The 27,432-nt window shown below is 41.1% G+C and overlaps 1 protein-coding gene across 1 annotated transcript in view; it reads left to right on the forward strand.

The window, feature by feature from the left end:
- The first annotated feature begins 2,697 nt into the window (after positions 1–2,697).
- Positions 2,698–27,432, forward strand: part of LOC110453012 (ras association domain-containing protein 2-like) — a 42,003-nt gene continuing 17,268 nt past the window's right edge. The window contains exons 1-2 of the mRNA XM_021501815.1: positions 2,698–3,336; positions 19,321–19,415. Of these exons, the coding sequence (XP_021357490.1) occupies positions 3,294–3,336; positions 19,321–19,415 (138 nt within the window). The 5' untranslated portion in view covers positions 2,698–3,293. The remainder of the gene's footprint in view (positions 3,337–19,320; positions 19,416–27,432) is intronic.

The following is a 27,432-nucleotide window of genomic DNA, read 5'->3' on the forward strand; positions in this document are numbered from 1 at the left end:
AAATGTGAATTTGTCCTTGCGTGCCATATTTACATCAATGGTAAATATCATTCTATTATAAATTTCCCGATACCAACCAAAGATCCAATTATAGAAGCCCTGTAATAGTAACTGAATTATGATAACTATTGTCAGAAATTTGCAATTTCGCAAAAAATATATATATAAAAAGCGAAAATATATTACGTGCTTATTGGTTTATCTGTAAGTATATTGATATGTCACTAGATTGACATAGAGATGAGTTGAAGAGTTAAGATTTTATGTACATGTTTGTATCTACGATATATAAAAAACTGAAATGAGAATTTGTTATAAATATGTACGCGTGCTGTACCGTTGTATAATTTTCCTGGTATCGCAGACCACTGTAGCCGGCATTACAAATAAATGTACCTGGTATTACATATTGTACCGGTGTAAGTGTACCTGGTATTACATATTGTACGGGTGTAAGTGTAACTGGTATTACATATTGTACCGGTGTAAGTGTAACTGGTATTACATATTGTACCGGTGTAAGTGTACCTTGTATAACATATTGTACCGGTGTAAGTGTAACTGGTATTACATATTGTACGGGTGTAAGTGTACCTGGTATTACATATTGTACTGATGTAAGTGTATCTGGTATTACATATTGTACGGGTGTAAGTGTAACTGGTATTACATAGTGTAACGGTGTTAGTGTACCTGGTATTACATATTGTACAGGTGTAAGTGTACCTGATATTATATATTGTACGGGTGTAAGTGTACCTGGTATTATATATTGTACATGTGTAGGTGTACATGGTATTACATATTGTACGGGTGTAAGTGTAACTGGTATTACATAGTGTAACGGTGTTAGTGTACCTGGTATTACATATTGTACAGGTGTAAGTGTACCTGATATTATATATTGTACGGGTGTAAGTGTACCTGGTATTATATATTGTACGGGTGTAAGTGTACCTGGTATTACATATTGTACCGATGTTAGTGTACCTTGTATTTCATATTGTACATGTGTAGGTGTACATGGTATTATATATTGTACGGGTGTAAGTGTACCTGGTATTACATAGTGTAACGGTGTAAGTGTACCTGGTATTACATATTGTACCGGTGTAATTGTACCTGGTTTTACATATTGTACGGGTGTAAATGTACCTGGTATTACATATTGTATGGTGTAAATGTACCTGGTATTACATATTGTACGGGTGTAAATGTACCTGGTATTACATATTGTACTGTGTAAATGTACCTGGTATTACATATTGTACGGATGTAAATGTACCTGGTATTACATATTGTACGGATGTAAATGTACCTGGTATTACATATTGTACGGTGTAAATGTACCTGGTATTACATAGTGTAACGGTGTAAGTGTACCTGGTATTACATATTGTACTGGTGTAAGTGTAACTTGTATTACATAGTGTACCGGTGTAAGTGTACCTGGTTTTACTTATTGTACCGGTGTAAGTGTACCTGGTATTACATATTGTACCGGTGTAAGTGTACTTGGTAGTACATATTGTACTGGTGTAAGTGTAACTGATAGTACATATTGTACTGGTGTAAGTGTACCTGGTATTACATATTGTACGGTGTAAATGTACCTGATAGTACATATTGTACTGGTGTAAGTGTAACTGATAGTACATATTGTACGGTGTAAGTGTACCTGGTATTACATATTGTACGGTGTAAATGTACCTGATAGAACATATTGTACTGGTGTAGGTGTAACTGATAGTACATATTGTACGGTGTAAGTGTACCTGGTAGTACATATTGTACGGTGTAAGTGTACCTGGTAGTACATATTGTACGGTGTAAGTGTACCTGATAGTACATATTGTACTGGTGTAAGTGTAACTGATAGTTCATATTGTACCGGTGTAAGTGTACCTGGTAGTACATATTGTACGGTGTAAGTGTAACTGATAGTACATATTGTACTGGTGTAAGTGTACCTGGTAGTTCATATTGTACTGGTGTAAGTGTACCTGGTATTACATATTGTACCGGTGTAAGTGTACCTGGTATTACATATTGTACTGGTGTAAGTGTACCTGGTAGTACATATTGTACTGGTGTAAATGTACCTGGTATTACATATTGTACGGGTGTAAGTGTACATGGTATGACATATTGCATCGGTTTAACTGTATCTGGTAGTACATATTCTATCGGTGTAAGTGTAACTGGTATTACATATCGTACTGGTGTAACTGGTATTACATAGTGTAACGGTGTAAGTGTACCTGGTTTTACTTATTGTACCGGTGTAAGTTTACCTGGTAGTACATATTGTACCGGTGTAAGTGTACCTGGTATTACATCATGTACGGTGTAAATGTACCTGGTATTACATATTGTACCGGTGTAAGTTTACTTGGTAGTACATATTGTACGGTGTAAGTGTACCTGGTAGTACATATTGTACTGGTGTAAGTGTACCTGGTATTTACATATTGTACCGATGTAAGAGCACCTGGTATTACATAATGTACCGGTGTAAGTGTACCTGGTATTACATATTGTACCGGTGAAATTGTATGTGGCATTTTAGACTACTGTGCCGGATTAAGAGTACATGGTCTGGTGTTTACGGACTACTGTCCAAGTGTAACAGTACCCGATAATATACGACCTACTGGCCGGGTGACAATCCAGTGTCCTGGTGTAAGTGTATTACGGGGACAATCCGGCCTGTCCTAGCGGTGTCCTCTTCAAATGTTTGTATCTAGCTCGGTTCAATGGTTTTGAATAGATATATCTGTTGTGAAATCTGAAATACCAGAGGGGGAAGCGCCGTGTCGGGTTTCTGCAGTATGGTAGCTGTAGCCACACCTGTGTTTTGTTTTAGTGTGTCGTCGGCCACGCCACCAAGTCCTATCGATACGACAACACGTACGCAGACCCATGTACTAAATCTAATCCTCACTGAAAGAATTTACAACACACATTTTGCCAGCGCTTGATATAGTTGAAGAGTGTGTATGTATTTAACCTGGGATTTTTCATGGATAGTTTAGTAAAGGACACTGTGACAGCACATTCTTAACACTGTGTAGGTATAGCGCGCGCGAGCAGTCGGCCTGTTCAAAACCAGCTAACTTGTGCTAGCAGTCGAGTTTGCTGTGGGACGGAATGAAAATCGAAGTCGAGGAGATCACGATCGATTGGGTTCGGCTATTGTTGGTTTGATGATCGTCTCCCACACCAGTGCCTGGCTCACTCCAGCCTCCTCGGTCAACATGGTGTGATTGAAACCATTGTCAGGATTATCTAAAATGAATACAGTATGTTCCAAATGTGGAAAACCCGTCTACTTTGGTAAGTAAACAATCATGGTTATTTCCTTTTTTACATTGCACATTGCAGTGCGTTTTAAAAGTATGAATAATGAAAGGCATGTGCCACATGTGTGTACGACTCTGCTCCGGTGTGTTATGTGGAGGGAGAGATAAAGCGACAGAGGTGGAGTAGGGCACTATATACATAGTCATTACCTTCACTTCAGGGAATGTGGCAGTTAATTAATAACACAGATACTAATTAAAACACGTAATTGATATTGATTAATTTTCATTATTGACACACATTGAGCTGAAGAGCCTAGTGTGCATGTTGTGTATTAGTACCAAACATCCTAACCCCGCTGTGTTGTCAGCCCGTGGATTACTTTCGATTGATTTAAATGTATACTTTTAGTATTACTTAGTTAGGTTATAGCTGTCACCTACACACGTGTATACAGCACACGACATGTTTACCACTGAGAAGGGCGTGTGCCCTATTTCATTCACACACCTATAATATTAAACGCTTGCTTGGGCGGTGTGCAAGTATTTCTTAAAAAAAATAATTCATACATTATTCACATGGTTGGTTTTACAACACAGTTAACAGAAATCGTCAGAATGTTCACACCGCCCTGAGCGGCGCGTGTTTGTGTGAAGCAGGCAGCTCAAGGATGTTTCTGACGCAGTGATAATACAATATTTATATAGAAATGTTTAAAATAGACACGATTGTGTATAATGTGAGAAATGAAACAGATACGACATAGTCTTCTGCGTGGCCACGTTATAGGGGTGTCTGTCTACAGGTCATTATACATGTCCGTCGTGCATGAATGATTTCCATTTGTCAGGTATCCTGTCATCATCGATGATGAAGGTTGAACGTGTAATATAGTACTTTAAGTATTTAAAGTATGTTACTCTATATAAACTAGAAATGATCCAACACTGTCAACACCAATGTGGCCTTCGTTTGTAACATACAAGTGTGATTTAAGGCACTGCGCATACTCTAATCTGCGTTGTATAACAATACTATATAGGTAAAGGAGGATATGCTACTCGGATTCAATGTTAATGTGTCTGTTTTTATGACACAAATACTGCAGTATAGACATTTCTAAATCGCTAGCTGTCATAAAGAGTGTAAGCCAGGCTATTTCTCATCTTAACATCGATTGAATGCGTCTGGGAATAGTCTCAGAATAACAACTATAGTCCAAGAGTAGTGTTCTGATATTGTTTGATTGTTTTCGTCTCCATATACCGTAAATATACTGCTTGTTGCTGCGAACAATTTGTTTTTATCGCCATACCCCATATGTTCTGTGAAAATGGTCCACAAATATGGTGTTGGCTGTCCTGAGCGACATGTTTCGGCCACATACCCGACAAGAGTGTTTCTAGTTTGTGTGAACGAAGCTGTTTCCAAAATTGAATCCGGTTCCACGACTGTGTCCAAAGCTTTGTAACTATCCCAGTGGGATGTAAACGAAAGCTTCCTGATGTTTTGTCCAAGGTTTTATTACTGTGTTGTTGATTGATGTGTACCATACCTTTGCTGTAGGTTTGTTGCAAACGACACCTATCGAGGTATCGTGGTTTCATAACTTTGCGGAAGGTTGTCCCGAACGAAATCGGTTTTGATGTTTAGGGATTCCATAAACTGTATCCTCGAAATTCCAGGGACTACGCTCTCTTACGTTTCCTGAGCGTAACCCCTGTGATTTTGTGGATGCCATTACCGTGTCTTTAATCTTCAGGATCCATATATCTATAAACGACAGCTGAGTTGGCCTCCCTTTGGTCTCGAAGGTCCCATAGCCATACTGCTGGGTGTTGTAAACGACGAATCTAAGCGCTAATGGACTTAGTATCAGACGAGTTGCACTCTCCATCATCTCATCTTGGTGAAGGGAATTGTTCCATTAACAAATATATATCGCTGAGTAGTATGTAGATGTGACGCCATTGAGGTGTTGACGCCAGGAAGCCACAAAGGAACGAAGATAATGTTGAAACCATAGGAGTACCGAATGACTGTAAGATTGAAGTCGTGAGCGTTTGACGAACGGTAGAGCTCTAACAATCACACATTACTTATGGTCTGTCTGTAGTAGGTACGTCGATTGATCCAGTCGCGAGGTGTACATCGCCGTGACCTTATACTACGAATGGCACAGGAGCGGGATTGTCATAGCAATGCGGTATATTCCCCGTCTACCAAGTCAGATGAGAACGTATATAATGTTTTTTTTTGTGTGTGTGCCGATGATTTAAATTATTTAAAGGGCCAGCTAGATATGTATTGATCGCTTATTTGTGCTGTAAAAGCAGAATTTGTCGAGATTTGGAGAATGAACAATGATACATACACAGGAAAACCTGCAGGTTACCGAAAAACTGATTTCCAGTCGGTCACAGCATGGGAGCTGTTCACAGTAAAACAGCCCAGGCGACGAGCAAGTCCGTCTTCTGTTTCCACACGTATCCGGGCCACAAAGGTAGGATCAAAATGTCTTAAAGATCGCGAGCTACTTGCCTTGCAAGAGCAACAAAGGTAGGAAACTGGAAGTGTTAAACGGGTCACTTATTTAGGAATCGGCAAGTTTTTAAAGGCACAAAATTGGGCGGCTGGCAATCCTACGAGGGCTAAACATGTATGGAGCAGGCCAAAGGTGTTTCGCCGTTATCTTAACAATTCTAGAAATTGGTAAGTCTCAAAAAGGCACAAAGTTCCGGAGATGCTAGTCTTACAAGGACACTAATGATAAGGGATTTGGCAATCTTACAAGGGCTAAAAATGTATGGTGTGAACTGGTAACTTTACAAAGGTACAAATCTGCAAGTTATAAAAGTTATGCGCACAGTAAATCTGAGATTCTTAAAAGGGCACAAAGATAGGGCGATGCTAGCCGCACACGGGCACTTAATAAGGGAGTTCAATCTTACAGAGGTAGAGAGCTGTAGGGCAAATGCGGTCTTGCATGTAGGGACCACACAGCGGCGGGGAGCTGTCTTGTCTTGCATGTAAGATCATTAGAACACTGGTCACAGATGCAACAAGGAAAAATAAATCAAGGAGGATATCATTTTACAGGTAAGGGTTGAAATATAGGTAAAAACCGTGCAATAACTCACAAAAAACTCTTATTGAATGAGATGGGACAAAAACTACGGTCAGAAAAATTGTATCTAAAGCAAATATCCTGTCATCAAAGATAGAAAGCTGTCACAAAAACTTTGTCAAACATAAATCTGTTAAAAAAAACCATGCAACAATGGCAGGATTATGTCACATATACCCGGCAACAAATTTAAGATTTTGTCACACATACCTGGCAACAAATGTAGGATTTTGTCTCACATATCTGGCAACAAATGTAAGATTTTGTCACATATACCCGGCAACAAATGTAGGATTTTGTCACACATACCCGACAACAAATGTAGGATTCTGTCACACATACCTGACAACAAAGGTAGGATTCTGTCACACATACCTGACAACAAAGGTAGGATTCTGTCACACATACCCGACAACAAAGGTAGGATTCTGTCACACATGCCTGACAACAAAGGTAGGATTCTGTCACACATACCCGGCAACGAATGTATGATTCTGTCACACATACCAGACAACAAATGTAATGTTCTGTCACACATACCTGACAACAAAGGTAGTATTCTGTCACACATACCCGGCAACAAAGGTAGGATTCTGTCACACATACCCGACACCAAAGGTAGGATTCTGTCACACATACCCGACAATAAAGGTAGGATTCTTTCACACATACCCGACAATAACGGTATGATTCTGTCACACATACCTGGCAACAAATGTAGTGTTCTGTCACCCATACCTGACAACAAAGGTAGGATTCTGTCACACATACCCGACAACAAAGGTAGGGCTCTGTCACACATACCCGACACCAAAGGTAGGATTCTGTCACACATACCCGGCAACAAAGGTAGGGCTCTGTCACACACACCTGACAACAAAGGTAGGATTCTGTCACATATACCCGGCAACAAAGGTAGTGTTCTGTCACACATACCCGACAACAAAGGTGGGGCTCTGTCACACATACCCGACAACAAATGTAGGATTCTGTCACACATACTTGACAACAAAGGTAGGGCTCTGTCACACATACCCGGCAACAAAGGTAGGGCTCTGTCACACACACCTGGCAACAAAGGTAGGATTCGGTCACACATACCCGACACCAAAGGTGCGATTATGTCACACATACCCGACAACAAAGGTAGGGCTCTGTCACACATACCCGGCAACAAAGGTAGGGCTCTGTCACACACACCTGACAACAAAGGTAGGATTCTGTCACACATACCCGGCATCAAAGGTAGTGTTCTGTCACACATACCCGACAACAAATGTAGGATTCTGTCACACATACTTGACAACAAAGGTAGGGCTCTGTCACACATACCCGGCAACAAAGGTAGGGCTCTGTTACACACACCTGACAATAAAGGTAGGATTCTGTCACACATACCCGACAGCAAATGTAGGATTCTGTCACACATACCCGACAACAAAGGTAGGGCTCTGTCACACATACCCGACACCAAAGGTAGGATTATGTCACACATACCCGACACCAAAGGTAGGATTCTGTCACACATACCCGACACCAAAGGTAGGATTCTGTCACACATACCCGACAACAAAGGTAGGATTCTGTCACACATACCCGTCAACAAAGGTAGTGTTCTGTCACACATACCCGACAACAAGTGTAGGATTCTGTCACACATACCCGACAACAAATGTAGGATTCTGTCAAACATACTTGACAACAAAGGTAGGATTCTGTCACACATACCCGACACCAAAGGAAGGATTCTGTCACACATACCCGGCAACAAAGGTAGTGTTCTGTCACACATACCCTACAACAAAGGTAGGGCTCTGTCACACACGCCTGACAACAAAGGTAGGATTCTGTCACACATCCCCGGCAACAAAGGTAGGGCTCTGTCACACATACCCAACAACAAATGTAGGATTCTGTCACACATCCCCGACAACAAGTGTAGGATTCTGTCACACATACCCGGTAGCGCTCTGTCACACATACCCGGCAACAAATGTATGATTCTGTCACACATACCTGACAACAAAGCTAGGGCTCTGTCAAACATACCTGACAACAAAGGTAGGATTCTGTCACACATCCCCGACAACAAAGGTAGGATTCTGTCAAACATACTTGACAACAAAGGTAGGACTCTGTCACACATACCCGACACCAAAGGAAGGATTCTGTCACACATACCCGACAACAAGTGTAGGATTCTATCACACATACCCGACAACAAATGTAGCATTCTGTCAAACATACTTGACAACAAAGGTAGGACTCTGTCACACATACCCGACACCAAAGGAAGGATTCTGTCACACATACCCGGCACCAAAGGTAGGGCTCTGTCACACACACCCGACAACAAAGGTAGGATTCTGTCAAACATACTTGACAACAAAGGTAGGACTCTGTCACACACACCCGACAACAAAGGTAGGATTCTGTCAAACATACTTGACAACAAAGGTAGGACTCTGTCACACATACCCGACAACAAAGGTAGGATTCTGTCACACATACCCGGCAACAAATGTAGTGTTCTGTCACTCATACCCGGCAACAAAGGTAGGATTCTGTCACACATAGGCTTACACGACAACAAGGCATTGCCTGAACCAGGAAGTGAAAGAAAAGGTCTGTTAAGTTTTCCACATGTTTTAAAAACCAGCTTTTGTCCAAGGCTTGTCGGTAATCAAATACTACCAAGTCTAAGCATTGTTCAAGCCCGTAAATTATGACTGGGTATTTGTCACAGGTACACATTCAAGGTACACAGGAAAGTGTTCTTTGTGTGTGAAGTGTTTCTGGTTTCCAAGATGTCAACAGCTATACCCCTCCACCCTGACATGTTATGATAAGGTCAGTGTTATTTGGAGCTGGTTTGGGACACACATGATGTTGGATGCGATATAACGTGTGTATGTGTGCGGGGTGTACATTTATATCACTGTATCTAATTTCAGTGTGAAATTGGACTCTTGTCAAAGTTACAGCATTCGTCTTTTGTCATTAACTTATAGTTAATCCGGAAGAAAAACAACTTGTCCAAATGTTTGGTCCTGTGATCTAACAACCCTTCTAACAAGGTAAAGAGTTGGACATTCAGTCAAACAACATATTGTAGAAACACTGTCAACACTGTTAAACCTTCGTGAAGTTATAGTTAATGTCCAGTGCAGAGTGTTCTCGTTAATCTGAGGCCTGTCCACCTGTCTGTTAGTTTATAGGTATATACTAGTATAGGTCTACTGGTAGGTACAGTTGTATGTTTTTTCTACATGGTTAATAAATCTAATTTATGGCTCGAGTCTCATAGTATCATCGCACTGTAGTATTTGGACTGTGTCTTGTACTGAAATATATGTTTTCTTTTCTGAAAATTGTCGTCTTGTCAACATTTTTTGCAAAAAGGTATTTTTTTCATAATGAAATATCGTTCACCATCGCAGTCATATTCGCATTCATCAAGACTCAGCTAAATTGAGTAGTATTTATATAGTAAAGAGTCAGTCTGTTAGTTCCCTGTCAATTCTGTAAAACTGGTTTGAGCAGCTCTTTTATCTGAACTATCTTCTGTAAAAATAACTTTATATGAATATGTATTTAATCGACAACTTGCCCGGAACTCTACTTGCCCGGAAGCTATTCTGAGGACGCCTTGTATAGATTAACGATAGAGCGGTTTAATAATACTTCTCCACTGCTAAATGATCATGGTCTCTAGATGTTTTCTGTCTTATCCTGTTTTTGATGATGTCGTCTGTGCCGTTTTGGTACCATTGATCGCTTCCTAATGTGGTAGTAACAACATACATGTATGGTAGGCTGAAATCACGCGAGATTGACCACGCTGATAGGAAGCTGAGTTTTGATTGACGAATCCATGATATTGTTCTTTTAATAACATCACGTTTAACATGCTCTAGTCGTTACACATAATCACATAAATAGATCGTTTGAATAGCATTGCGTATTTTACATACGCATCGCGGAACCACACGCGACGGAATTACTACCATCGTTTAGCGAAGCCACGGTAGTAAAATTGTAAGCTATACGTACAGTAATTCTTCATGATGACCTCAGCTTAAAATACAAAATGTATATGAATTTTGGAGTTTTGACATAATTAAACGCGATACATGTAAAATATGCGCGTTCACAATATTTTGAGTTCGAGTGCAAGGTAATGGTAATTTCATGAAGCGGCGCTAAACCAGTTATTGATCACCATGGTAACGTGAGCCGTATTGTAACAGAACCAGTTTCTACTCTGGGTGAGCAGGCATTCTTGATGGGGACGGTTCCCTGGAGACCTCACCATTATAAACTCATTAAAACAAACTCATCATACGTTCCTTTCGATATTTTAATAGGAAAAGTACGGCATCTTTGTCATAACTTGCCATGATTAGCAACTGGCATTTTGAGAAACTCATCATAGAGGAGGATAACAATGCTAAGAAACACATTTTAGAGAGGGATAGCAATGCTGAGAAACTCATAGAGAGGGATAGCAATGCTGAGAAACACATAGAGAGGGATAGCAATGCTGAGAAACACATAGAGAGGGATAGCAATGTTGAGAAACACATAGAGAGAGATAGCAGTGCTGAGAAACACAGAGAGGGATAGCAATGTTGAGAAACACATAGAGAGGGATAGCAATGTTGAGAAACACATAGAGAGGGATAGCAATGTTGAGAAACACATAGAGAGGGATAGCAATGCTGAGAAACACATAGAGAGGGATAGCAATGTTGAGAAACTCATAGAGAGGGATAGCAATGCTGAGAAACTCATAGAGAGGGATAGCAATGCTGAGAAACTCATAGAGAGGGATAGCAATGCTGAGAAACTCATAGAGAGGGATAGCAATGCTGAGAAACTCATAGAGAGGGATAGCAATGCTGAGAAACTCATAGAGAGGGATAGCAATGCTGAGAAACTCATAGAGAGGGATAGCAATGCTGAGAAACTCATAGAGAGGGATAGCAATGTTGAGAAACTCATAGAGAGGGATAGCAATGCTGAGAAACTCATAGAGAGGGATAGCAATGCTGAGAAACTCATAGAGAGGGATAGCAATGCTGAGAAACTCATAGAGAGGGATAGCAATGTTGAGAAACTCATAGAGAGGGATAGCAATGCTGAGAAACTCATAGAGAGGGATAGCAATGCTGAGAAACTCATAGAGAGGGATAGCAATGCTGAGAAACTCATAGAGAGGGATAGCAATGCTGAGAAACTCATAGAGAGGGATAGCAATGCTGAGAAACTCATAGAGAGGGATAGCAATGCTGAGAAACTCATAGAGAGGGATAGCAATGCTGAGAAACTCATAGAGAGGGATAGCAATGCTGAGAAACTCATAGAGAGGGATAGCAATGCTGAGAAACTCAAAGAGAGGGATAGCAATGCTGAGAAACTCATAGAGAGGGATAGCAATGCTGAGAAACTCACAGAGAGTGGTATCCGTACCTCACATCAGAAATGTTTTTTTTTTTTTTTTTTTTTTTTTTTTTTTTTTTTTTTNACATGAATACATAAACACCACATACACGCACATACATACAATTCCCATATGCATGGTTTGTCTCTTGCATCGTCATATCTTTCATCATCATCATCCTCATCATGGATCCTAATTCTTGCTTATGAACTAAAACCCGTAAAGCAGCTGCTTTTTTTTAGTAAAGTTGTAAGCTGTACGCACATTTCTCATTCGCATATGAAGCATGGATGGCAATTATTAATGACGTCAATGACCCTGACTGACCCCAAAACGTCATACAATTACGTCACGAACAATAGCGTGACCCCGAAAGGTCACTATAATTCGCCCGTCAGTCTGCGCGTGTAAGCGATCCCCTATAGCACCCCCAAAAAGTGAAAAGTCTTCGAGCACGCGGCAAAAATGTGCAAGGTCTGAAGTTATCATCGGGAAATCTATATATAGATTAGGGAAATTCCCCTTTATTCGAAAAAAATTACCAGCCAACGAGACAGACCTTAACTAACTTGATGTAAACATCTAAAACGTGTAATATAACTATGAACACAGATTAGGTACAAATATAATTCCACGCTAACAAATTATCATGTACCTGTGGTCACTAATGCACGTGCTCCACTTCCTTTGTTCTACTTGCTGGATCAGTAAGTGTCTAGAGGGCGCTGAAGGCGTTTCAAGGAATGGAATCGTCTTAGCCAACGTGTCTTTATAAAGGGCGCTGTGGCTGTCTATTTATATTTCTATTTATAGAACGCGTTGCCACTGATGTTGTTCGCGCATCAATGCGAAGAGTCAGCATAACACCAAATACCCAATCCAATCCACACTTGTTAGCCTCCAGAGTATGCTTGGGTACACTAATGTTTTCTCAACAGTTTTGGTCGGCTTTTATGTCTCGAGATGACACTGAGGGATCTACTAGTGTCCGAGATTGCTGCGGCAGTATTCCAACACATTGACCAGTTTGTGCCATGAAGGCAACTAACTCGGACATAAATCGTGTCTTGGTCACCTGTATTGATTTCCTCTGACGGTGTGCAAAAGATGTTTGCAAGGATAACTTGGTAACCTAACCCCGGCTGTCAGGCAGGCTAACTCGGTTGTTTTCAGTGCAGTCTGCATGAACCATGATTGCAATTATTTCTTTAGGTCTTTTCTAAATTACGTTAACTTAGTCAAGTGGGTCTGATACCCTGTGAATTACACTTACAGGTGGGCCAGTTAACCTTGTTTATTTCCTGTTTTAAGTTAAAAAAAGAACTTCGAGACTTATACTCAGCAATAAGGGACACACACATAGCATATGACATCGATTGAATGTCGCATGCACAGGTATTAAGGAGGTTGTACAACGGACCTTAAGGTAGTACACAACGTTAGCCATGCTGTCACACCGGGTAGTCGTTAATGTCGATGCTTTTGTGTGGCTCATCCTGCCCAAACGTACCAAATATTATTTATAGTAGAACAGGTGTGTTAAGTAAAAGTTTAAAAAGCAAATACTCAATTCTATACGCTATCTCTGACAAATGGGTGACGGCTGGATCAGCCCGCGTCGATAACCGTTTCCGTGTGTTTGTCACCAGGCTCTGGATTGTGTATATAGGCTTTACATAGACCGAGGCAATGAGGCAGCACTTTTAGTCTATGTACATAACTTCTGTGGATGAAACAAATGTACGGGGTGCAGTTTATGAAGGTCCAATACTAACATTACATACATGTAGTACCCCACATATCTTTAAAGACAAACTACAGATTGTCAATTGTTCCTCCTCTTCCAATACCAGGGCTCTGTGGCCGGATTTAACCGTCACATACGCGTCACATACACCGTCGTGATTGCAATTCAGATGTTGATTCTGTAACCACTTTGTGCACTTTCTTTTATTGCAGTATCACATTGTATCATGGCTGGACGTTGTCATTTCGTCCTATATTCGCATCAACATGCTTACTGAAAGTTTTGTAGAGGCCAGAGGCGTTAGTCATGCTTATTCACAGTTTCATAGTATTGGTAGTACTTTGTATTATGTGAACTTCTGCTGTTGTCAATTTATGATCATATGGTTTCTTGGAATGAAATACTTCATTGTTTTCTGTCCATGCACTATGACAATCCTCGATAAAACTACGGGACCGTAGCCACCATTCCCTCCCACTTCAACGGAAGGGAGTACGGGATAATTAGCCTTTAGTATTCTGATATATTGTCGTTGGCGTAATGTTCTCTATAAACTGATAAGTGTAGGTCAGACATTGAAAATGCCCATGTGGAAGGAGTAAACAGGAACCTTATACATTGTATGTACTGATTATTACGTAATGATTGTCACAACAGGTCATTTCCCATAAGATGATGCATATTATGATCGATGATGTTCCAGCGATGTCCACAATGTACCAACAAGGTCACATGATGTTTCAAATAGGTCCCATATGTATAATGTACAAAATTGTACACAATGTTCCAACAAATTCTAAGGTATTCCAAAAATGTTTACATGTGCAAACACAGTCACACAATGTTGGAACAATGTACAAAGCCCAACAAATACCAATAGGTCCAAAACTTTCCAACTAAGTCCTGTATTTAGGGCATCGAAGTGTTTCAACAAGGACCAAAAATGCACTTGTACCGATAAGGTCCACCAATTTACCGGCCTGATCCAACAATGTACCGACACGGCCCAACAATGTACTGGCTTGGTCCAACAATGTACTAGCCTGGTCCAACAATGTACCAGCAAGGTACCGACACGGCCCAACAATGTACTGGCTTGGTCCAACAATGTACCAACAAGGCCCAACAATGTACTTGCCTGGTCCAACAGTGTATCGACAAGGCCCATCAAAGTACCGAAAAGGCCCAAAAATGTAATGGCATGGTCCACCAATGTACCAACACGGCCAAACAATGTACCAACACGGCCAAACAATGTACCAACACGACCAAACAATGTACTGGCTTGGTCATACAATGTACCGACAAGGCCAAATAGTGTACCGACAAAGCCCATCAAAGTACCAAAGAGACCCAACAGCGTACTGGCTTGGTCCAACAATGTACTGGCTTGGTCCAACAATGTACCGACAAGGTCCAACATTATACTGGCTTGGTCCAACAATGTACCGACAAGGCCAAATAGTGTACCGACAAAGCCTATCAAAATACCAAAACTACCCAACAATGTACTGGCTTCGTCCAACAATGTACCGACAAGGTCCAACAATGTACTGGCTTGGTTCAACAATGTACCAAAAAGCCCAACAATGTACCGGTCTGGTCAAATAATGACCCGACAAGGCCCAACAATGTATCGACATGTTCCGACAATGAGCCGACAAGGTCAAACAATGTACCGACTAGGTCCAAACAATGTACAACAAGACCAAACGATGTAGCATTGTTGTCCATCGGACAAGGTCAGGTCACGGACTATACCAATAATACCATCGATCTGAGTGACACCATGCGAAATAGCACTCAGGTTGATGCTTTTTGAGTATAAAAAGTCTATTTTCATTACAAGCGAAGCATGGTTGAATTATTGATAATCAGGGTGGCATAGCTGTATTGTGTCATCAGTAGATACTGTATTGGCAGTAGTGTTCTATAGGAGTATTGAACTACTTGTCAATAACCAATACTCGTGGTTCTTAGGGACTTGGGCGCAAATCTATATAACAAACCTTTCGAGTGTCATATCGTGACTGCTATGTTTCTTAAATATATAGATAAATTAACTAAATAACCTGATTTTGTATCCATGTTTATGTATGTACCTTCTAAGTATAGTCTAGATAATTTCATTCTTTTTTTCTCCCAATATTTTATTGGTATGATTTAGTAACATTTAAACCCATCGAGGAGCGTTCTAGCGACAACTGCGTGTATGACCAGAAGTAGTACCGTGGTCGGCATTTTTTGTGTAATTAAGTACATGTGCCGAAGTTTCTTGTTATACCGTGTACATTGTATATTTGATATCTGAAATAGAATTTCGTCATTTTATTTAACTTTTATTACAATTAAGCATAATTGAATCGAGTGACCCATGATAAGAGGTTCGTTTGAACCTCTGTATGGTTTATACACGGACTGCCTTGTATGTGTGTACAGGTATATACCACGTTTGTAAATATTGACCTGTTGGCTTCTATGTTTACATATATAGCTGTACTGTTTGACCAATCCGGTACATTTATTCATAAGTTTGCCATTTGAAACACGACCCAACCTTATCAGGTATTGCTTACAGACTGAATGCATGTTAGACAGCATTGTTTTGTCCTAGAGGCATGCTTCTGTACAGTGTTTGAACGTCAATCCCCCCCTCCCCCCTCCCCCCTCCCTCAGAAAAAAAGTCATGTTCAACCGTGTTTTTTCTTTTTGTAATCATGTAGATAACATTGTAATAAGAAAGTCACATTGGAAGTTTCTTTTTAATCTTTGACCGATCAAATGAGCCCCCAGGCTTTCTATTACACCGCTCGGGGCATTTATCGTCCGAGATAACGGCAAGTCGTGTTAGCCCGAGGCTTAGCAATACACATTCAATTTAGTAACCTGGATATAAAGGCACAAATCAGGTCGTAATATAATGTCGCCGGTCGTGTTCATCCAATAGTGAACCACAAGCCAATTCAAAGTATAACAAGCATGGTCGTGTTCATTATAAAATGAACTACATACCTACTCAAAAGTATTACAAACATGGTCGTGTTCATCCTATAGTGAACTACAAGCCTACTCAAAAGTAAAACAAGCATGGCCGTGTTCATTATATAGTGAACTACAAACCTACTCAAATGTATAACAAACATGGCCGTGTTCATTCTATAGTGAACCACAGGCAAACTCAAAAGTATAAAAAAAATTGTACGTACAAGGTAAGATCTGCCTTGCTGAACAAAGTATAAGAACATGGTCAGGTTCATTTTGCTGAACTATAAATTTACCAACTGATTGTACAATGTCCATGGTCAGGTCGGGTGCAATCCAGTCAACTACTTATTTATTGCATGTTTAAATCAGCTACATTTCTGGGGACATACATGAAATGATTGTCGAAGAAATTGAATTTGGTGGTAAGAATCTATGGGTTATTGTCAAATTCTGATATTTAGTTTAGTGTATATTACTAAAGTATACACCAAGTTGAAAATGAAAGATTAAGCAAGTTGTATCAAAATGTTCTCAAATAATCTGCATGTTTGAATGTGAACGTGATGGTGTGGCGTTAATGTACACATGACGTAATGTGGCCTTGAGAAGACTGAACAAATTGAGTACCTAACGAACCCTCAGACTGTCGTCTGATCTCGGAACAGGGACGCACTTGTCCTGTGTACGCCGGGGTGGCACGCGGGCGACCTCGCCTCGCTCTTTCTTCACCTTGAGGACACTGCACTGTTTCTAAAATCGTGTTTCTCGTTATACACAATGATAAAGCTCTAGTAGCAATAATCCCGGCCCCTGGACTTTAGCTGAACACTATGCTTTACAAGTTTCCAGCTTGCTATAGATTCCGTTCAGGTATCACGTCCACAGTGATAAATAAAACAGCAATGTTTGAACAAGTCAAGTGGGCTATCTATCAAACTTGAGAACGCCATGCTTCCTAGCGCTCCATACAGCGATACAACAAGCCAATAAAGTTTTGTAACTAAGTCATTTGTTTGTCGACTCTCGGACTTGTTCTACATGTAAAGTAGTTGCTTTTTCAGAGACCACGATGGTTGTACCATGCGAACAGGTGTGTCTAACAAACATGTAAATACAGGAAGTGAACGAACTGAATTGAACTGCGTTTTGTAAACTATACCATATTTCAATAACATTTGAAAAAAGTATAAGTGAAGTGTTTACAATAGACGAAAAGGTCCGGGAATTACCCCTTATTGGTAACAGGTATTTCCTGCGTATAGAGTACATAATGCGTTATTCGTGCGTTAAATCTTCTGTTCCACGTTTGAAAAGAAATCGTTAATAACAATTAATGTGCTTTAAAAAACGTGAGAGTGTGATCGTGTGGTTATTACCGAGAGTAATACCTTGTAATAACATGTACCAAGTGTAATACCGTGTATTTACCGAATCGAGTGTAATACCGTGTATTTACCAGGTGTAAGGTGTGTTATTGGAGGATGTAATCGTGTGGTAATAATACCGTGTGTTTAGCGAACCGAGTGTAATACCGGGTATTTACCAGGTGTAAGGAGTGTTATTTGAGGTTGTAATCTTGTGGTAATAATACCGTGTGTTTACCGAACCGAGTGTAATACCGTGTATTTACCAGGTGTAAGGTGTGTTATTTGAGGTTGTAATCTTGTGGTAATAATACCGTGTATTTACCGAACCAAGTGTAATACCTATACCGACGGTAAATTGTAATGTGAAGGTGGGGTGATTGTGTGGTTATAATACCGTGTGTTAATTACCGGGTATAAACTGTAATGCGAGAGTGTGATTGTGTGGTTGAAATACCGTGTGTTAACCAAGTGTAAAATGTAATGTGAGGATGTGGTTGAAATACTGTGTGTTAACCGGGTGTAAACTGTGTAATGTGAGGGTGTGATTGTGTGGTTATAATACTATGTGTTAACCAAGCGTAAACTGTAACGTGGTTGTGTGATTGTAATACCGTGTGTAAATCGGGTGTAAACTGTAATGTGGTGGTGGTGTTGTTGTAATATTGTGTGTTAACCGAGTGTAATCTGTAATGTGAGGGTGTGATTATGTGGTTATAATACCGTGTGTTAACCGTGTGTAAACTGTAATGTGGTTGTGTTGTTGTAATATTGTGTGTTAACCGGGTGTAAACTGTAATGTGAAGGTGTGATTGTGTGGTTAAATACCGTGTGTAAACCAAGTGTAAGCTGTAATGTGGTTGTGTGGTTGTAATACCGTATGTTAACCAAGTGTAAACTGTAATGTGAGAGTGTGATTATGTGGTGGTAATACCGTATGTTAACCAAGTGTAAACTGTGTAATGTGAGGATGTGATTGTGTGGTGGTAATACTGTATGTTAACCAAGTGTAAACTGTAATGTGTAATGTGAGAGTGTGGTTGTGAGGTTGTAATAATGTATGTTAACCAAGTGTAAACTGTTATGTGTAATGTGAGGGTTTGATTGTGTAGTGGTAATACTGTTTGTTAACCAAGTGTAAACTGTAATGTGTAATGTGAGGGTGTGATTGTGTGGTTGTGTGGTTGTAATACCGTGTGTTAATCACATGTAAACTGTGTAATGTGAGGGTGTGATTGTGTGGCCACGAAAAATACCGTGTGTTTATCGTGCATGGATATCTTTACATCGACCGCATTGCTTTACATCAATATACGTTGCTGGTAACAAACTTTTTCTCTATTTGCAGCTGAACGTAAAACATCGTTGGGTAAGAACTGGCACCCGTCATGTTTGAAATGTGAAGAGTGTGGCAAAATCCTGGCGCCTGGTGCACATGCCGAGGTAAGTTCGTCATTTTTATAAAGGTCAACCCTGACCCAGCATAAAGACGTGTACAATATATAGGTACACCGTCTCAATTGATCTAATCTGACCACAGGAGTATGACGTTGCATCTATGCTTATAGACATGATAATGTCATTATATGGAATATATACCGCCTTACTACATATATTGTACTTCGAGGAATAAATATAGTAGAAAGTTAAGAGACTATGTATTGATACGACGTCCACTATTTCGCCATACCTCCCTGTGAACACACGGCCGCATCAGTACGTAATCCGTGGTGTATATTCGGCAAAAAAAGATAATTAAATATTCATTCATAAATGTGTGTAGTATAACAGTTAACCATCCCTGTTGACAGAACTTAACATGTCCGATCTCGATATGATTAGCTAGATACGTAGACGTCAATAACCTGGAGTTGTGCACCTACGGTTTAAAAACAGTTTCAGAGTGTTTGTTCCTTTGACCTTTTTCGTATATACGTTGAGACCTTGAAAACGCTTAAACCCTAGTTAAACGATTCACTTGTGTCATTATTGTTGTAAAATACCAAAATTTTACAGTAAAGTAATTAAACGACTTAAATACGTTGACGTTTGGCCAGTTAAAATGGCACAGGATGTGTTCCTGGCTGAAGTAGTGCCGTTCCAAAATGGAAATGGGTTGCTCTGAAGTAATAGTCTGAAACAACGTCTACCGATATATAGATGACTAGAGGTATGGATGCGTATAATGTGTCTGTCTGTACATGATGTCCATCTGTGCACGATGTCCGCCTGTGCACGTTTTCCGTCTGTACACGATGTCCGTCTGTACACGGTTTCCGTCTGTACCCGTTTCCGTTTGTGCACGATGTCCGTCTGCACAAGATGTCCATCTGTACAAGATGTCCGCCTGTACACGATGTCCGTCTGTACACGATGTCTGTCTGTACACGATGTCCGTCTGTACACGATGTCCGTTTGTACCCGTTTCCGTTTGTGCACGATGTCCGTCTGCACAAGATGTCCATCTGTACAAGATGTCCGCCTGTACACGATGTCCGTCTGTACACGATGTCCGTTTGTACATGATTCCCATATGCACATGATGACCATCTGTACACGATGTCCGCCTGTGCACGTTTTCCGTCTAAACACGATGTCCAACTGTGCACGTTTTCCGTCTAAACACGATGTCCGTCTGTACACGATGTTCGTCTGTGCACGATGTCCGTCTGTACACGATTCCTATCTGTACACGATGTCCGTCTTTACACGATTTCCGGTTTCCGTCCGTCTGTACCCGTGTCCGTTTGTACACGATGTCCATCTGAACAAGATGTCCATCTGTAATGACCAAGTGAGTTGAAAATTACCAACGTAAATAAGAGACAACAGTCAACAGATATAAGACAAGCGCTTAACGATTTGGACTTATTCAGTTTAAATCAGCCCTGCGATTTATCGTCCACGTGTGTGACTTAGGCAGCGTTAAATATATCTCGATCTACATCTTCTGTGGAAGTTTATTTCCGTCACTAAAACGCTTGTTTATCTAAGATCCACAATGAACTTGCTGCCGTTTTAAAACCAATTAAGTTCTGGTACTATTTATAAATCAACAATAAATATGGTACTATCTATATATAGCCAACACACATGGTGGTGCTTTACCTATAATAAGTATACATCTACTTTAGTTAAATTGACTGCAAAGCATCCTCCCTGTTGTCCTGACTAGGCTGTCCAGGGAGTTAGTTAGCAATGTTCATAACTTTCGCGGAAAAGAGAGGCATGTAATTATAAATGATAGGTGTTCCAAGAAATAGACCAAAGTATAGTATAGACGGTCGGTGTTCCAGGAGTGTCACGGAAGTATAAATGTCGATGAAATTTACATTTTGTGGAAACAAAAACAATTCCAGATGTTGTAATATATTGATGCAGTACATCAATTTTGGATACATCGAGGTTCCAAAACCAGAGCAAGCAACCCCTGAATCTGCAGTGATCCCCAAATTAGTCATCTCTTACTATCATGCAGTTCAATACATCAGGCCGAACATAAAAAAAGAAACGATAAGATTCAACTCACGGATGATGCTTGCGAGTTTTATCGACAATGAGCATCATCTCGCGCGTGGCACCCGTGCCTCGGGTCACATTTCACGCGTCTATTCATATTCCGTGTTTCAATCTCCCCTGCAGTGACAGCAATGGCGAATAATTTGGCGTCACCGATGTCAGCTTGGAGATTTTATAGAGATTACGATTTTTCCATAAACTATTTTTTCCCCATCGGTTGTCGTTGGTGAACCTAGCAGATTCCAGTGCTGCTAAATATTGATTCACTAGCTGATGCGCTGTGTTAGTGTATTGAGATTAACACTAACATCAATGGGGCCAGAAAACATGTCATTACGAACGACAGCTGATTGTCTTCCGTACGGTATTTAATCGGATAATGAATCTCGTTTGATGAAATTTTGGTTTTATTCAACCTGTGGTAGGTGGCAATGATCTTCAACAGTTATAGCATACAATAAAATTTAATGATTCCAGGAAACGCTTTGCCTTCTCTAAACTATAGATTTATTTATTTTAGGATTAAAGAATTTCCAAAAGTACTCATTTAAAAGGTATTGTTTTGAAAAATGCACGCACTTGTTTAAACATTCCCTGTACATATGTATGCAGATGGGCGTATTTTTTGTATGAGAATGCATATGATTATATATGAAATCGCATGTTATCGAAGCAGACAAGATCTGCAGAGACTCCTGAGGCTGACTTCACGGTGAATTAGGCGAATGTCACAACAGGGTCGGGTCTATCGACCAGCGGGCGTTATATAGGTGATGACTTTACTGATACAGCCACTGGACCCAACAATCAATACATGCTTCGAATTCACTCACAAACGTAGCCCAGCCATGGTGTGGCGGTGCCAACTACCCACCTGTCATAGGGTGTCGCAAAGGCGGGCATCACCTCCTGCTGTAATACTGCGCCCTGTCATGTTTGGGCCCTAGCTTCGTATTCCTAACATGTTTGGGTCCTATCATTGTATTCCCGTCATGTTTGGGCACTACCGTTGTATTCCCGTCATATTTGGGTACCTGGAGGGATACGATGGTAGGGGGCATCGTATCCCCGTAATGTTTGGGTCCTATCATTGTATCCCCGTCATGTTTGGTTCCTACCATTGTATTCCCGTCATGTTTGGGTCCCTACCATTGAATTCCCGTCATTTTTTGGTCCCTATCATCGTATCCCCGTAATGTTTGGGTCCTATCATTGTATCCCCGTCATGTTTGGGTCCTACCATTGTATTCCCGTCATGTTTGGGTCCCTACCATTGTATTCCCGTCATTTTTTGGTCCCTATCATCGTATCCCCGTAATGTTTGGGTCCTATCATTGTATCCCCGTCATGTTTGGTTCCTACCATTGTATTCCCGTCATGTTTGGGTCCCTATCATCGTATCCCCGTCATGTTTGGGTCCTACCATTGTATTCCCGTCGTGTTTGGGTCCCTACCATTGTATTCCCGTCATTTTTTGGTCCCTATCATCGTATCCCCGTAATGTTTGGGTCCTATCATTGTATCCCCGTCATGTTTGGGTCCTCCCATTGTATTCCCGTCATGTTTGGGTCCCTACCATTGTATTCCCGTCATGTTTGGGCTCTACCGTTGTATTCCCGTCATATTTGGGTACCTGGAGGGATACGATGGTAGGGACCATCGTATCCCCGTAATGTTTGGGTCCTATCATTGTATCCCCGTCATGTTTGGGTCCTATCATTGTATCCCCGTCAGGTTTGGGTCCCTAACATTGTATTCCCGTCATGTTTGGGTCCTTATCATTGTATCCCCGTCATGTTTGGGTCCTACCATTGTATCCCCGTCATGTTTGGGTCCTACCATTGTATCCCCGTCATATTTAGGCACTACCGTTGAATTCCCGTCATGTTTAGGCACTATCATCGTATTCCCGTCATGTTTGGGCACTACCGTTGTATTCCCGTCATATTTGGGTCCCTACTATTGTATCCCCGTCATGTTCGGGTCCTAACATTGTATCCCCGTCAGGTTTGGGTCCCTAACCTTGTATTCCCGTCATGTTTGGGTCCCTATCATTGTATCCCCGTCATGTTTGGGTCCTACCATTGTATTCCCGTCATGTTTGGGTCCCTATCATTGTATCCCCGTCATGTTTGGGCACTACCGTTGTATTCCCGTCATATTTGGGTACCTGGAGGGATACGATGGTAGGGGGCATCGTATCCCCGTAATGTTTGGGTCCTATCATTGTATCCTCGTCATGTTTGGGTCCTACCATTGTATCCCCGTCATGTTTAGGCACTACCGTTGTATTCCCGTCATGTTTAGGCACTATCATCGTATTCCCGTCATGTTTGGGCACTACCGTTGTATTCCCGTCATATTTGGGTCCCTACCATCGTATCCTCGTCATGTTTGGGCACTACCGTTGTATTCCCGTCATATTTGGGTACCTGGAGGGATACGATGGTAGGGCCCATCGTATCCCCGTAATGTTTGGGTCCTATCATTGTATCCCCGTCATGTTTGGTTCCTACCATTGTATTCCCGTCATGTTTGGGTCCCTACCATTGTATTCCCGTCATGTTTGGGCACTACCGTTGTATTCCCGTCATATTTGGGTCCCTACTATTGTATCCCCGTCATGTTTGGGTCCTAACATTGTATCCCCGTCAGGTTTGGGTCCCTAACATTGTATTCCCGTCATGTTTGGGTCCCTATCATTGTATCCCCGTCATGTTTGGGTCCTACCATTGTATTCCCGTCATGTTTGGGTCCCTACCATTGTATTCCCGTCATGTTTGGGTCCCTATCATTGTATCCCCGTCATGTTTGGGTCCTACCATCGTATTCCCGTCATGTTTGGGTCCCTAGCATTGTATTCCCGTCATGTTTGGGTCCCTATCATTGTATCCCCGTCATGTTTGGGTCCCTACCATCTTATTCCCGTCATTTTTGGGCACTACCCTCGTATCCCCGTCATGTTTGGGTCCCTACCATTGTATCCCCGTCATGTTTGGGTCCCTACCATTGTATTCCCGTCATGTTTGGGCACTACCCTCGTATTCCCGTCATCTTTGGGTCCTACCATTTTATTCACGTCATGTTTGGGCAATACCGTTGTATTCCCGTCATATTTGGGGCCCTGGAGGGATACGATGGAAGGGACCATCGTATTCCCGTCAGGTTTGGGTCCCTAACATTGTATCCCCGTCATGTTTGGGCACTACCCTCGTATTCCCGTCATGTTTGGGTCCTACCATTTTATTCCCGTCATGTTTGGGCAATACCGTTGTATTCCCGTCATATTTGGGTCCCTGGAGGGATACGATGGTAGGGACCATCGTATTCCCGTCAGGTTTGGGTCCCTAACATTGTATCCCCGTCATGTTTGGGTCCCTATCATTGTATCCCCGTCATGTTTGGGCACTACCCTCGTATTCCCGTCATCTTTGGGTCCTACCATTTTATTCCCGTCATGTTTGGGCACTACCCTCGTATTCCCGTCATGTTTAGGTCCCTACCATCGTATCCTCGTCATGTTTGGGCACTACCGTTGTATTCCCGTCATATTTGGGTCCCTACCATTGTATCCCCGTCATGTTTGGGGCCCTACCATTGTATCCCCGTCATGTTTGGGCACTACCATTGTATCCCCGTCATGTTTGGGTCCCTACCATTGTATCCCCGTCCTGTTTGGGCCCTTCCCTCATATTCCTGTCATGGAATGTCACGATATCAGTCACCTCATCCAATGTTACCCTTTCGCGGTATTTCGCGATGTCGGTTGTGCCCTACCCAACGTAGTTTCACAATGTCGAGCATCCCTTGTCGCAATCAATCAGAAATCTGTTGTAACGTTACAGCAGTGTGTTTTCAGTTACTTCAAGTATTAATTGATGTAGTTGTGATGCTGTCAGTCTAGCGGGCATGCTGGTGCACGCATTCATTAGTAAGCTCTTTACTTGACAAGCGTTGCTCCAAGCACACGATATAAAAATTGATTTCACTGCTCTCCTTTTTATGTTCAATTCATTAAAAATGCCAATTTGAAATTGTCGCGTTACCATGACAACTTACATTTCCGAAATCCGGGCAAGTTTCCGCGTGTAGTATTTATTGCTTTTTCAAATTTGAAATCGCGAATGTGGATAGAGACTTATGTGAAAGTGACAGTACTAGTGAACCTGAAATCTGTAAGGCCATCGAGTGTGCCATAGTATTGGTGTCATCATTCCTCAGTGTGGTACAGGTTTTTTATTAGCTTTATTTACTTTTTTTAATCTGTAATCACCCTAGGAATTGCCTTGTGGAACGCAATGTTTTAAATAAAATATCTATCTGAAGCTAACATATATGCCTTTGGAAAAGTCTTCAGGAGGAGGTTACATAGCTCTGACGAAATATCAACCGTGACATCAGGTTACTCAATGTTCTTCCAAGTTGTAGTCAATGTCTTGTCTGGCAGTGCTTTCCAATCAATAGTGGTATTGTCGCCTGCAGGTGCTCCGATTATTCAGACTGTTCGTTATAGTATTCTGGCACATATGGAGATTCTACTGCTATGACATTTGGTCGTAACAAGTGTTATGTGTTTCAACATCTCTCCCAGTATACCCCCGTACATATCATTAGACACTGTAACCTGAAATCTAAATTGAAATCTGTGTGTAGTGTTAGTAAGGACCGGTACATTGTATGTAAGTGAATCCGGAGTGTGTTTGATAGTGATATGATACGTAATATCATAAACAAAAGTGATTCATGTTAATTGGTGCTGATCGTTATCCGTAAGTGATTCATGTGTCAATCATCTGCTGATCGATGACGATTACTCACGAGTATTGGCGGAGTGAAGTCGAAGGGAAGGGTAGTCGAGATACACATCGTCAATAGTCACGATACTACTACGTCGTACGCATTGCCAACAGTAGATATATTGTGATGTCGTATTCGGTGTCAACAGCCGAGATAATGACGTCGTATAAGTATAAACTATCAACATTCGAGATAACTTGACATATATATGTGCTACATTCGTACCACGTCGTATTGAATTGTGAACAGTCGAGATACATATGTAATTAACGTCGTATTAAATGTCAATAGTCGAGATAACGTATGAAGACGCACTAAGATGACATCGTACAAATCAACAATCTAGATGATGTAGTCGTATGCAGTGTCAGTAGTGGAGAATAGTCGAGTTGTTGAGTCGTATGACTTCGTTCGGGATAATGTAACACCATATTTATCGTCAATATTTTTGATAAATAAGATACATGTATTATTTAACAGTTCCTCATTGAAAACTCTACATATTTCACGAGTATTGTTGAATACCGAAAAATGTCGCCATGCTCTGTCATAAGAGTTAATATATATATAGTATGTATTTGAAAAAAACCGTTGCCGTCAATTGGGTCTTCAACAAATGATTTTATAAAGTAGGACTTCAACATCTGGTGAAGGACTGACTATTGTTTTGGTCAATTTGTAGAGTGATGTCATGAATTGAGTTGGTCTTGAGACAATTCGTCCCATGAGATCTAACAAAACATTATTCAGCCCTTCACCAGTTGTTGAAGTGCTCCTTTATGAAGCTATAGTTTTGGAAACAGTATATTTAACCACGCTCGTGCTTTGTTCTCAATTTTTTAATAATCAGGATAAATGAGATTGGGGGATGGTTCCATATATTTACCGAACCATTGTACCACTTCGTGAAAGGCTGTATCGGAGTTGATGTCTGTCGTCTGCTGTCCACAACAGCGATTGACATGCAACACCGTCTATGGAGTGCCTCTTCAGAGACATGTGAAAAATGAGGGACCAGTTTCCAGTGTAGACAGATACAGCTTATTGTACGTAGCTGTCCATTGAATACAGGTCCCAAACTAGTCATTAGTCCAATATACATGACGTCAGCCGTGTGAGACATCTCGGCGTTCCGTGCTGGTTT

Source organism: Mizuhopecten yessoensis, unplaced genomic scaffold, assembly GCF_002113885.1.
Source record: "Mizuhopecten yessoensis strain PY_sf001 unplaced genomic scaffold, ASM211388v2 scaffold7055, whole genome shotgun sequence".
In the NCBI taxonomy this organism is placed as follows: Eukaryota; Metazoa; Mollusca; class Bivalvia; order Pectinida; family Pectinidae; genus Mizuhopecten; species Mizuhopecten yessoensis.